Source organism: Python bivittatus, unplaced genomic scaffold (genome assembly GCF_059951505.1).
Source record: "Python bivittatus isolate LINGU-HERP-01145 unplaced genomic scaffold, Pbiv_v1 ctg000570_np1212, whole genome shotgun sequence".
NCBI classification, from domain to species: Eukaryota; Metazoa; Chordata; class Lepidosauria; order Squamata; family Pythonidae; genus Python; species Python bivittatus.
In genome coordinates, this window is record NW_028277097.1 from 11,295,093 (window position 1) to 11,310,107 (window position 15,015).

The 15,015-nt window shown below is 39.4% G+C and overlaps 1 protein-coding gene across 3 annotated transcripts in view; it reads right to left on the reverse strand.

The window, feature by feature from the left end:
- NEDD4L (NEDD4 like E3 ubiquitin protein ligase) overlaps positions 1-15,015 on the reverse strand; it is a 284,304-nt gene that overhangs the window by 179,116 nt on the left and 90,173 nt on the right. For all 3 annotated transcript variants that reach the window (XM_088152729.1, XM_088152728.1, XM_088152730.1), the window contains exon 2: positions 12,712-12,785. In XM_088152729.1, the coding sequence (XP_088008855.1) occupies positions 12,712-12,785 (74 nt within the window). The remainder of the gene's footprint in view (positions 1-12,711; positions 12,786-15,015) is intronic.

A 15,015-nucleotide genomic window follows, 5' to 3' on the forward strand; every position in this document is an offset into this window, starting at 1 on the left:
TGTTGACTTCAGGGTGAATTATTTGCATGTATAGTTGTAGGCACAACATGCTCTGCTCTGCACGGGCACATAAAGACAATAGAAAGCTGTACATCCCAGGAGCAGAATGGCCCAGTGAGAACTAGCTGATCACACCAGAACACAAATTGCAATACTGTACTGATATGCCTTCACCCTGCCCTGTAGCAAAGTAGCTGATTGCAGGAAAATCTCATTGACTTCAACAGACCCACGGAAATTAACTTAGGGTGTCAGTCTTTAGGGGCTGAAATCAGATCCCTCTACAGGTATTCAAAAGACTTCAGCTAAAAATATAACAACTTGTTCCAAGTAAACAGTGGTGGATTTTGTATTATCAGTTTTAATTCAACTAACTTCCAAACAAGAGAATGCAGACGATGTGTTTAAAAAACGAGTTAAACACACTGACACACACAAAATGTGTGCATTGATGATGGGGGGGGGGTCTGAAAAGACTGAACTGGAAAGCAAAACTTCCTTGATTATTATCTCCTGGAAAACTTGTGGATTGGACATGATCCTACTAATAGAAATGGTACTATTTCCATTAAGTTATTTCAAAGTCTGCTTCTTTGAAGAACCAACCAAGTAAGAAACTAGAGAAATTACAGAAAACCCTACCTGTTTTTCATTGTAATACTGTATACTAGAAACTTGTTTATAACAACTGGGGATGTATTTCATATATCCAATGAATCCCAAATACATATGAAATCTATCTATGTGACTCAGCCTAATGCCATATGACAATGACCATGGTTATCATCAGTGCTAAAAGTAATTTTTTTGGCCATAGCAGACCTAATTCTGTGCTAAAAAGAGTTACACTGAAATTAATGTAACATTTAAATCCACAATCAAAGCAATCCAACAATTATTTCTGCATCAGATAAAAATATTTACTTTGCTCAGAGGCTCTAATAAGAGCACTGAAAACCCAACTTGGAGATAGAGACATAATGCTTATACATTAACAGGGGGGCAAAGTAGTGCATTCCAGATGTTTTGGTTTACAACTCTCACAACCCTTTAACACTGGCAAGATAGCTCAAATTTAGGCAAGCTTCAGAACATCTGAAATACATCAGGGTGCTTACCTCTGAATTAAGTGACTAGTTTTCAGTGGGTCAACCTTTCATAGATGTAGCAATTCAAGCTGTCCCACAAAGTCCATTGACATACTTCAGTAATTACCAGACCATCCACACTCCTGGTGCAGAGATACATTCTCCATTGTTAAAACAATGCCTCCTGAGTTGAACTGTTTTAACAAACACCATAAAACACAGTAAACAGCCATTCTGTTCTCCCTCTCAACAGCTTTATCATGTGCACTAACTAAACTGGGCTCATAACTTTACTACCCTGAAAGTGACTGCTTATAAAATGTAAAATCAAGGACAACATGTGGAGAACAAGGAAGAGAGAACATGGATTTCCACAATGTTAAAAGGGCTTGCTTAGCTTCCAAAAAGAATCTGGGAAGAGTATATTCACCACAATGCCCTTTGTATACCAACCCCCCCCAACCCTAAACAAAGTGAGAAGGAAGTAATCAGGATCCCAAAATTAGAAGATCTTTTGCATTAGAAGGTCTTATGGCCTTCCCAATGCCTTGGATGCAAACCCTCAACCCTTACAACTATTTCCAATAAACTGTTTCCTAAAAAAATTAAATCTGACATAAAGTACTTATTAAACATATGGAAGGAGTTACATTATTAAATATAAATTCAATGTTAAGTCAAGTTTATGTTTTGCACAGGCCTACTGTTCCCTTCCCAGTACATCACACAAAGACTAAGTGAAAATGATTATGGACGATTATGGTTTATGTTGATGAGTTTTCTGGAGGCAACAACCCATATTTCTTTCAATCAGAAATGATCTCAATCTTCTCGAAGGGGGAAGTGAGCAAATGTGATCTATGTGATCTAGAATGGAATGATAACTTACAATTCAGTAGAGCTACTGGACTATTGCCTAAAATTCAAAACCCTTTCTTAGTCTCACCACCACCCACTTGGCAACAATGCTTCATTTTTTAGAAGAGGAATGTCTCAGGCTCATATGGGAGTCACACAACATTCCAAGGAACCTACTATAAGGTTGCAATTCAGTGTATACCTAGGTGGAACTCAAATAGGACTTAATTTCTCATATATGTGCATGGGATCAGGATGAAGGAAAGCTAATGAGGATGGTGTTGTTCCTAACTTATTTCTCTTGGCTCTGTGACCAAACTCCTATGGGAGATGAATTAGGCACACAAAGAAATGGCTTGGTGAGCAAATTGGATGAGAGAAAAGAAAAGGTACTTCTTTACAGAATGCATAAGTTTCAGAATTTGCTGCTACAGTAATTGGCAACAACTACAGGCTTTGATTGCTTGATTTTATTGGATCAGATCATTGGCCTACTCAGCCCTCTTTTGTTGACACTGGTTAGCAAAGTTAAGACAGGAGTTTCTCTACTTGCAGAAACCTGGAACTGAACTGTGGCCAAAGCATGTGCTCCACCTACTGAACCATGGCTCTCTACTCCATATGCAGCTTTCACAATCACAGGAATTATGCCACTTTCAAACCTTACACAGCTGGGCAAGATCAAGGAAGCAAGAACTACAGAGACTTGAGGAAGATCTCTTTAATGCTAGTCTTGGGGTGGATACAGAATCTTGGAAACTGCAAAAGGAATTTCCAACCCTCATTTATAGTGAGTTCATTAAGGTAAACTGCCTTTGAATGATCTGAAATGCTTCTTCCCAGATTTCTTGACACCTGCACTAAGTTGTTGTTTATAAGCAGCAAAGGACTTGGTTTCTATCTCTTGTTTGTTTAGACCTACAATTGTGTTGTGTGCAACAGCAAAAAGAGGGCTTATTGCTCTCACATGAGACATATGATGGTAGATTTGATGGAGCTTTATCTGCTCCAACAAGGCTTCTCTTACAAACGATTATGAAAGAAGCTGGCATTTGCAGGGCAAAAAAGTATGGTTGGGAACACAGATAATCACCTACCGTCCCAGCCTAGGGCAACTTGTACTTAAAATAATGGCTACTCATGTACAAATGACTAAATGTATCCATTAAAGAAGCCACTAGTTTTGACTGATATAATTCAAATGGTTATTCTCTCACATCAACAAGCCCTAAACTGAAATAAGTTGGCTTCAAAGCATATGCTGTTTGGATATTATAGAATCACAGAGCTGAAAGAGGCAAATTAGTCTATTGACTCCAATCCTCTGCTCAGTGCAAGAATTTAATTTAATGCATCCACAACAGATGGTTGCCCAGTCTCTGCTTGAGCGCTTCCAGTAAAGGGAAGGTATAATTTCTCTTGGTAACTAGTTCTACTGAAGAACTGTTTACTGTTTGGAAGTTTTTTCCTATTTAACCAGAATCTGCTTTCTTGTAACTTAAGGCTATTCTTCCATTTTCACTACTCTTGGATAACAGAGATCCTGATCCTCTTCTCTGTGATGTCCCTTCAGTGTTTAAAAAGTGCTATCACTTTCTCCTCGGATGTTTTTTCTCAAGTCTAAATATGTAACTCCTTCAGCCTCTCTTTGCAAGACTTTTCAGTCCTCAAATTATCCTTATTTCTCTTCTTTGCATCAGATCCAGTTCCTCTGAATCCTTATTGAAATGTAGTGCTCAGAACTGGACACAGTATTTGGAGCCTGAACAATGCAGAATATAGTAGAGCTATTATTTTTCATAATTTGGAAATCACACTCCTAGTAATGCAGCCTAAAATTGGATTTGCTTTCTCAAAAGCCATCTCAACCACGCTACAGACTCATATTCAGTGTCTGATCATCTGCAATTCTAAGCTCTCACTCTGTAATCATTCACACTTCCAAAATCAGAACTTTGATGTTACCTGCTAGACTTTGATACTGATTATATTCATGCATAATCCAAAGCCATAATGCCCTGGTTGGCATAGACTACTAAGCCACAATGGCTGTGCTCATGCATCACACTAAATCAAAACTACGCTACAGTGTGTATTAGCAGAATGCATGAACCCAACTAGTCTACAAAGCGATTTCCTTAATCGGATACTATCCAGATGTGTGTGGGCCCCAATTTCAAGAATGTCTAAAAATTAAGGTTCCAACACATCTGAAAGTCACCACATTGGAAAAAGACAACAATAAACCAATTGGCATTCAATTAAAATTCTAATGTTTAAGTTTTGTTTTTTGTTTTTCCAGAGCTCAGAACCAAATTCATTCTATGAAAATAATTTGTTAAAAGGCCAGATATCAACACTATTGTAGGTGACTTCCCTATCTTTTCTATCAGCTGGCTTTTAAACATTCTGATGAATCAGTACTTCTAACAGTAACATCCTTTACTTGCTAAGGATGGTAACTTGCCATCCTTAGCAAGTAAAACTAAAAGTTACAAAGTTTGGGTAAAGAGGCAGGGATACTGGATTCCAGTCACTCACTCATGTATTGCTTAACTGTTTACATACATTGAAGGTCAATGGGTTTCCCTGATCAGACATCTTCAGTATTTCTCTCTGAAATCTGAAGTCTGATTGAAATCTGGTTCCCTTGCTTTTTTCCTTTTTATAAATGTTTAAGGGACTGAGTTTTAAAGAGTCACGTTGACTTGTTTCCTTTCATATAGCCTGCAACAACTGAGCAACGTGTATGGGGTGTTCTTTTCTTTTAATAGTTTCAATTTAAAAACTTGAGAATTTTAAAAAACAACTGGAAACCTGAAAGCAAGCCACACAAAACTCAAACCACCTCAAAGTCCATCTTCATCACCTTAAATATTTATTCACATTCAAATGTATTTACTCATCCCATCTTAGAAAAGGAAACCAGATTTGTCCTCTGCTAAATACATGTTGCAAGCCAAATATGGTAAGAGTCAGATATCAAGAATAATGCAATTAAAACCCTGCCTGCATCTTTCTGTCCTAGCCCTGTGACCCTTGCATGCCCTTTTTCTCCATGTTGCCATGCTGTCCCCCTTTTACCCTCCTTCCCTAGGAAAGAAAAAGGATCCTTCCAATTTAGTTTATTGATTAATGATCCATCACCACCATCATTGCCCCAAGACAACCAGGGACCAAAAAGTTCAGCTCAGCTAGCCAAATCTGAGATTGCCTCCACACCAGGTTAGAAACCAGGTTAGAAACTACTACCCTATCTCCATAGCTTGTGGCAAATGGAACCAATCAGATATTTTCATAAGGGGGCAGAGCCACAGAGGAAGCCATAAGAACAAGAGAGCAGTTAGCTGGAATGAGGTGCAGAGTGTGGAAATCGATGCCAGCTTCAGAGATTAAGACAGTATGGGTGAGGAAGCCAAAAAGATGAGCTACATCTTATCTGGAGGGGGGAGAAGATGTAAGTGTGCATACATGCTCACTTGCACACACTCATATTCATGCTGACAGGTGTGGGCCTAACAGCTCTTTTTTTAAACCCAAATAACTGTCTTCCCTTGAATTAATCTACTGTAAGGTATTTTCTTACAGAATTGCAGGTGTCACCATCTAGGAGGGAACAAGGTTGGAGGAAGCTGATCTAAGGAGGCCTTTCTGCTCAAAACAAGTATAAATGTCAAATGGCCACCCCAGTCAAAAAGCACTGATTTCCTCTACAGCCAAAGACATTTAGTGTCAAATATCTTAGGCCCTTAAAGACATTAAGCCTAATGTTTAGCTGAAATCTCCTCACGAGGATATTTGTACTAACAGTTTCTAGTCTTGCCCTCCAAAGCAACTAATCAAGGACTAGTCACTTTATGTATATAGTCTTTTACATAATACTATTTTTTTAGCTAATTTTAATATGGATATTTATATTTTTACTGTTTTACTGTTTGATTTTAAATGTGAGCTGCCCAGAGTCATCCTCTGGGAGAGATGGGTGGCATATACATTTATTAAATGAATAAATAAATAAATAAAAACAAGCTCTGGCCAATTTTGTGCAGGACAATCTTATAGTTATTTATTACTAGATGTATATTCTGTCTTTATTTTGTATAACTCAAGGCAATGTACCTAATTCTCCCTCCTTGTATTTTTCCTACAATAATCCTGTGAGACAGTTTGGGCTGAGAGAGAGGGACTGACCCAAAGTCCCCCAGCCAGTTTTCATGCCTAAGGGAAGACTAGTACTCACAGACATGTGGTTTCTAGTCCACCACCTTAACCACAGCACCAAACTGGCTACCCTCTCAGTTATATGAAAAGAGTATTATACCAATTATATGATACAGTCAATTAAGGGATTAAAGCACCATACATTTGTATACAGTCAATACAGTATGTCCAATGCAAGAGGCATCTTTCTATTGTCATTCATTCAGTTTCTGCATATGTAGTAACAAAGATTCCTGAATGCATTAAGATGTGGAATGCTATGGTGAAGCTGTCATTTGCCTTCTATAGCTTTATTTATTTAAAACTATGTTTTTTAATTATAAAAACACCTTGTTGCATTATGAACTGAGAACTTTTATTTTCTTATTTTTTTAATTACTTCGCTTGAACCAGTTGATTAAGCAGAACAAGCCTAGATTTTAACCATTACAACCAATCGGATCACAAAATAACCAAATCAGATTTTTCCTACCAGCAGGACCTCAAAGAAAGACTTGGTCCACCAAAGGCCCGCCTTGACAGAAAATCCCACACCAGTGCATGCTCAGGACCTAACAGGCAGGGAAGAAATGGTTTTTGCAAGTATGGCTCTACTTTCTGTCCAAGATGCCTCCAGACTACCTTTAAAGCCAAGGGAGCTTTCAAAAGTTAGAGAATTTATAAAAGAAAAGAGTGCCATCTCAACAGCAATGAATGTACACTCCTGAAACAGAGAAGGGGAAGGCAATTACATTCTGACAGCTCCATTTCAAGTGGTAAATTTCTATGCATTCTTAACCATCCCTCAACAGTCATAATATTTCACCAAATGAGTTTTGCACGTTCTTTCTAGAACATTGCAGCTTTTAGGTGGCTGAAGTGGAAACATGAAAACTAGCATCAGACTTTCACATTCCAACCTTGTCACAAGGAGCCCTGTAGAATATTAGAAACCACAGCAAGAAAACAGAAAGCTTGTCAAAAGCTAAATCCACCACAAAAATGCTTCCAGAAAGGCATTTATTGAGTAATCGTCCTGCCTCAAAGCATGGAATCTTACAAGCGTTACCAATGACACAGTCTCCTACTTCTATGTCTCTTATCTATAGCTTCCTATCTTTATCTATAGCTACTTCTGTCCTTCTGTCTTACCACAGAAAAGTCCATTAGGAATGGTTACAAAATGCCTTGTGACTGGGAGCAGTAGGAGTTGGCCTTCCAGGCAATTAAAAATGACGTAATTGAAAACACCAAACTAGCCCTCAAGACTGGTATTAATCTGAAGAGAATCAAGCAAATGCCTTTATTATGACTAAATGTTTCCTTAGAATATGGTGGGGCCTCATTCTCCCATTTTTATATTTTCTGAAAGTAAAACTCTTATACCATTGAGTCATAACTGAATGGGGAAATGTATAATCTGCAATAATTTGCATGCAGAAGGCTCCAAAACTCCAGCAAGGAAATCCTGCAAAGTTCTTGGCAGTTTTTTTGTAATGCAATGGGTGATTTTGTCTAGGTATACATGTCATTTTCTTTTTTAAACGTTTTCTTTTTCTTTTTTCCTTTCAACTGTGTAAGCTGCCTAGAGTCATTGGGAGTCAGGTGGTCTTTCAAATCTAAATAAATAAATGAATAAAACTAATCATCTAATTCAATATCCCTGTGTAATAATGTGCTTGAACCCCCTTCTCACCAAATTCTCAGCAGAATTTCTACAAATTTTAGGAACATGACCTTGGGGGTGTCAGAGCAAGTAAATGTGAAGAAGTAACCACCACTAACAACCTGGGCAGGAGAAACAGAAGGTGAAAAATCTGTTCCGCAAGGGTCAATGGGAAACAGAGTGCTACACTGGAATGAGAACCTCTCATTGTCCTTACAAGAAATTTACATACAGGTCAGGAAGCCACAGTGTGGACAGAACATGGGAAAACAGACTGGCTCCAGGTTGGCAAAGGAGTGCAACAAGGCTGTATACTCTCCCCTTATTAATTCAACCTATATGTGGAATATATATTATGCTGGATTAGAAAAAGATGAGTGTGATTGTAAAATTGGAGGAAGAAACTTCAATAATCTGCACTATGTTGATTGTACTACCCTGATAGCCAAAAATGCAAAGGATCTCCGAGCTTTAGTAATAAAAGTCAAGGAGCACAGTGAAAAAATGGGACTAAAATTAAATGAATTGCAATGGTAAGCCAGTCCTAAATTTTTACCAAGAAAACCACATGGATAGAAAATATAAAATGATTGACAATATAGTGCCGGATGATGGGCCTCTCAGGTCAGATGGCACTCAAGATGCTGCTGAGGAATAGCTGAGGATCTTTCACAGTACTAATGCTGTTTATGACATGTCTAGATTAAAGCCTTTGGGATGTCTAGTCACTGATGCTGCCATACAGGAAAACTATGATCCAACCACTGATGCAGAAGAGGAGGTTGATTAGTTTTATGATCAAGTTTAATTTGAAATTGACAGAACATACAAGCACGATGGGTAAGGCAGACCATGGAGAAACAGACTGGCTCCAGGTTGGCAAAGGAGTGAGACAAAGCTGTATACTCTCTCCACATTTATTCAACTTATGTGCTGAATATATACTAAGGAAGACTGGACTGGAAGAAGATGAGCATGGTTTTAAAACTGGAAGAAGCATCAATAATCTACTTCATGATGATGACACTACCTTGATAGCCAAAATTGCTGGCAAAATCATCTTGGCTCACACAGATGTTTGATTTGGCCTCAGTGCCATTTTCTCTTTCTGCCTCTCTTGTATTCAGAAGTGCACACACAGACACAGACACACGTTGTTTGCAATTGAGCAGTAAAACTTTAGCCAAATAGCACTCTGGCTTTACTCACATGCATTTATTTCATTGCAGAAGTCAAGGAGCACAGTGAAAGAATGGGACTAAAATTAAATATAAAGACCAAACTAATAACAGGTACAACAACCAGCCTTAGAACTGACAATGAAGATATGAAAGTGGTGGATAGCTTCTGCTTTTTAGGATCAATCATCAGTAAAGGAACAAGCAGTCAAGAAATACACTGCAGACTAGCACTTGGTAGAGCAGTCATGAAGGCCTTGGAAAATTATTCAAATGCTGTGATACGTCTATATCTACAACGTTCAGAATCATGTAAGCCATGGTATTCCCTGGGACACTCTATGGAAGTAAAAATTGGACTTTAAAGAAGCAGGATAGGAAGAATATTGACATTTTTTAATTTTGATGCTGGAGAAGATGCCTAAGAATACCATAGATAGTCAAGAAAACAAACCAATGGATCACTGAACAAATCAACTCAGAGTTTTCACTTAAGGCACAAATGACGAGGCTCAATTATCCTACTCTGGACACATTATGTGAGACCCAGCTCTTGGGAAAACGCTCTAATGCTGGGAAAGGTGGAAGGAAAGAGAAGAAGAGGATGACCAGCAGCAAGGGGGATGGATTCAGTTAAGTGGTGATGAGTGCACTGTTGGGAGAAGGACCAGGTTAGGGACAGATCATTATGGAGAACATCTATCTATATGGTTGCTAAGAGTCAACAGTGACTTGATGGCACATAATCAATCAATCAATCAATCAATCAATCAATCAATCAATCAATGTTGTTTGAGCCTCTAGGAAACTTCCATCACATTCGTGCCTACCTTGCAAAGCTCAACAATCCCTACAAGTTGGGCATCTGCGCTGCTCCAGTGCAGTAACTGAACTCTGAATTAAAAGGAAACGCTACAGTGTTTTCAATTCAGTAAGTCACCTCTGAAAATGTGAACATCAAGAAATCCTTGGTTGCCTATGCACAATATTAATGTTATGATTAATATTTCTATCATGCTACAACGAAGGTTCCATCCAAAGGGGCAATCCACAATCAATACCCTTCCAAAGTTTTATTGACCAGACAGGGTTTTTACAGTCCTACCAAAACCTAGCCGGGGGGGGGGGGGGGAGCTGTTCCACAGAAGGGGGACACCACTGAGAACACCTGACTCTGGGGGTCCCTGCAGATGTAACTCCCTTGGCAATAGGACATTCCCTTGTTTCAACAGATGGGGAGATTCACTGAAGGCCTGAACCACATTGATGGATGCATGCACACATACACACACACACACACACACACACACAGTGTAAGGAATTCTTGGAGTCTGGGAAAAGAAAAGGGAAGCTTTGCAAATCCAGCAGATGAGTATTAAAGGTGATAACCAGCACCTTGAATGGCACCCAGAAGCTGACTGATTGCCAGTGCAATTCCTGGAGTAGAGGAATTACATGGGTGAATCTAGATGAATCCATAACTACCTAGACAGCCACACGCTGCACTGGTTTAACTTCTGGACAGTCTTCAAGGGCAATCCTGTGTGAAGCAAGTGGCAATAGTCCAAACATGAAGTGACAAGGGCATGAGTGACTGTGTATAGCGCCTCCTGGTCCAAGAAAGGAAGCAACTGGCACATCAGATGTGCAGAGTTTAACCTGTCCAGAGCTTCCACCTCTATTCCAGCAGGAGCCTCCACACTGCAAACCAGTTCTGAACAGGGGAGCGCAACTCCATCCTGAACTAAAGATGCACTATTCCTGCATTCAGGAAGCATTGTGCATAGCTACTAATGCTCTTGTTGCCACACAGTTTGATTATTACTTCTAACTTGTTACTGGGGTGGGCGAGTGTTTGTTTGGTTTCGCTTTTAATGGCTTAGCAAGATGCATAAATCTAGCCCATCTGGTCAGTTTGGGGCTGAACAAATTGAGTGATTTGTAACCTGCCTTTTTTCTAGGCAGCTTATAAAACACTTTGTCCTCCAGTCACACAGAAAATTACCCTCAAAGATGGCTCAGCTAATCTCTCAAAACCCTCAGTATCGAATCAGCCAGATTAAACACAGGACTGGCCCCAAATCAGTCTCCCATTAACCCAGGACTCTGTTTTACATTCAACTGTACATGCATCCAGGCCACATGAGTATCAGCAACACAGGACAGATTATCAAAAGACAAAGAGGTCAAAGAGAGTACTTAAGGAATGAAAGTCTCATTAAAGAGTAGCCCATCATATCTGAATGACCTTGTGTCTAGATATGGCTTAACAAGCAACAGCTGAATTAAGGTTGTTAGCTTAATATAGCTGGATTACCTTGCAACCAGATTAGGCTTAATGGGTATCAGGCGAGGTAGCTGAAGTTTCCAATATAAAGCTCTCTGTTTGAGCTCATCCTTGGAAGAAATGTTTACTACTTGTGCAATAATTGACATTTGAACCTCCAGAGCAGTGTTTCTCAACCTCAGCAACTTCAAGAGGTGTGGACTTCAACGCCCAGAATTCTGCATCAGGCTGGGGAATTCTGGGAGTTGAAGTCCACACCTCTTGAAATTGCTGAGGTTAAGAAACACTGCTCCAGGGCATAATGACTATTCCCTGCCTGGCTCCTGACCTTTCCTGTCTTATTTTACCCTTTAACAAGATTGGTTTGGGTTTTGTCAACTGGAGCAATTTACTGACTACTCTTCTGTGATATTTCTCTGGTCATGAGTAACCTTTTGGGAATTAGACTTCAAATTATATCAGCACAGTATTACCTTCCCCAATCCCTGATGTGACCTAGGACATGATGTTTCCCACCCCCACCCCCGCACAATACCCTTGTGAAGTAGGCTGAGCTGAGAACCAATATTTGGGCAAACATCTCCTAATTAGCTTCCATGGCTGAGGATTCAGTTGAATTTGGATTTCCCCAATCCTACTTCAACATCTTACACCACACTGGATCGCCTAGTACCCCCCTCCTCATGGTTCTTATACCATGCCTAGTCACACAAGCAAGTCACAATATGGTTTAGCATGATGTGTGAACTCTTGTTACTTTTATTCTGACACACTTTTTTTCTTCTGTCTACTTCTTCTCCTAGCATGCCATTGGAAAAGGAACAAATAATTGAGACATTTTTTCAGAGTTCAAAATGTTTTGCATACAAGAAGCCCTAACAACCACTCCCAAAGTTTGTTCACGATTATTATCCCGTAATAAATATGAGGAAGAATTGCTTAAGGTGGGTTAGGTAAGGCTTTTTGTCAACTACATTTTCACCCTTTACAGTAAATAAATTTGCATATTATCTAAAGATTAACAAAGGTGCTTCAGATGGCTTCAGTTTCAAAAGGCTCTAAGTGGTGCACGTAAGAAAACCAGTAACACAAACCCAATACAATATCATAAATACAGGTAAAACATTATCATAACAATATCAAATCTTTTACCTATTTGCACCTATTAATCAGCCTCTGAAAGTCTTCTGAAACAGCCAAGCATTAATACGCTCTGCAAAGGCCATAACAGTGGGAGCCACCCTTATGGCATGGCATATGAACCCAAAAGAAACTGCAGCAGAGAGCAAGAATAATAGAAATCACAGCATTCTTTTTTTATTAATTTCTAGTTTGCATTCTTTTGGGTAACAAAATTTGCACTGCTAACACAAAACGAACCCACTATTATCTATTATCTATTATCACCCAACATCAACAGCACAGCATACGCACCTGGCTCCAAAGATGTCCTTTTTGGCAAGATCTATTCCAGCTACAACTTTAACTCGAAGGATTCGAGATTCCTCCTGTTGTGTGAAAAAAGAAAAAAGAGAAAATTTAATTTTCATTCATTAGGTTTAATCTCACAATGCAAGCAGCATTTAAATTATATCAGAAAGCTGCCTCAAATACAATGTCCTCCAGATATTATGGCCTTTCATTCCTGACCACAGCCCATAGCAAAAGAGGCTGAGGGAGTTGTAGTCCAAACCATATGGAAGGCACCAGAGTGAGAAAGCTTGACAAGAACACACTACAGAAAAACAGAAGAGCTGTTTCCCATATGAAAAAAGACAATGAGTACAAAGGAAGCATAAAGCAACGTGTTGAGCTGCTTAGAAGTTCATGTAACACTTCTGCAGCAAGGAACCTTTTCTATTTGCAGGGGGTAGAAGGTTGGGTCTGACGGTGACAGCAGTTCATTCATGGAATCTATTACTATGGAAACACTCATTGATAGACTACAAAGAGTTGGGAATGATGCTCTATATTTGGATTTCATACATCAAGCAGGTGGTAAAACTAGAGGTCCTTCCAAGAACTCTTCACATCCAGATTCTATCCAAAATGATTCAGACAGTTTTACAAATGAGACATCAATTCTTAGAACCATCATGGCTTCTCACTCTCACTGAGAAAGAAAACTCCAGGCCACACAACCTGGGATGCACAGACCATAAACTGTCAATTGCCCTAAGAAAGTAGTACCTTTGGTACTATAATAGCACCAACGAGCAAAGCATCACAAAAGTCAGTCACTAACTTCTCCTTTGGTGCATTCAGGTAGTTTTCATGCCTACCTGCACCATGCCCCTCTATGGCTAACCCACCTGTCACTCGCCCTATACTGTCCTGGAATGAACTGCCACTCCAGGCATGCCCCAGGATGTACCAAAAACAAATAAAAAATGGAACTCTATCTAGGAAGAGCAATGCAAGTTCACAGTTTCCCCATACAGCTTGGAAAAATCACCAACTAGGAGAGTGAAACAAAGCTGGCAAGAATATGCTACCAATTTCTCCAGTCAAACTCTCCATGCCCCCCCCCCAAAAAACCTTCTACAGTATATGGAACTATTAGCCAACATTGAAGTCAACTTGTGGCTACAGCAGGAGCACGAGATCTCCCAGAGAGATTCCTGGGATGCCTCCCTGTATGTTCAACTTCCTTTCAACAAATAGGTTTTTAGCTGTCCTGCAGAAAAAGATGTTGAATTTGCAAAGTTTTGCATTCGCAACACTTTCAAATTTGAAGCAGCTATTTGGATACCGTTGCAACCCTTCAAACTGTCAGGCTATGCAGGCAGAGGTTCAAGGACTCAGGTTTCTGATAATTAAGTTTATTTCAAGAACTAGAACATCCATTTACAAAAGAATTCCAGCAACTACACAGTATAACAATGCAAGACTCATTTATATTGAATAAAAATGCTAACATGTGCAACTCTTTCTCCCACCTGCACTGGGATCAAGGTTTCTCTTTTCTGGGCAGAAGAAGGAGTTTCCAACTATCCCATTTCAGGTTTCAGGCCATTTGCTTCCCACCGGAAGCAGTTCTGAGCTTGAAGCTCAACATTTCCAGAATGGTTAGAACAGCACTGGAACATTTTTGATTGGAACCACTGTTCTGACCTTGAAACAGAATTATTTTGCATTTGAGCATTTGTGCAGGCCTTTATGCTGCAAGCCATTTAGGATCAACACAGCTAATTCATTCGGAACGTATTTCTTTTTCCATGTTCTCCATTTGGCCACTCGATTATCACCACCAGATTTCTGACGATGGAGCTGGAGTGACGCCATCTCCAAGGAAAGCGTTTCTTACTGTGGAACAGGATAGACAATGGCCCACGGTTGGGAGGAATCAAGGAGTAGGTTCTCACAGCACCAATGGAAAGGCATATGGTAGATGGGCACAAGGAATACTTTTAAAAGCCATTTCCTGAACCAGCTGTTTCCTTTACTCAGAGCAAAAGGAGATGGGTTTGCCCTCCCTCCCAACAAACCTGCAAAAATATAATTTAATGATAACATGAATTTATTTACAAATCCCAATAAGTTCTCCCTGGATAATATTTATTTTGAAATTAGCTTTTTTGAATTTTTATATTTATTTTTATAGCTTTTTAATTAGCTTTTTTGAATTTTAAGGAATCATTTTTGCAACCAACAGTGAAAAAGACCAATCGAGATTAAATGCATAATCCTATAACATGACATATCAGCTTTCCTTTTCAGCTGGGAGCCTGTCACAAA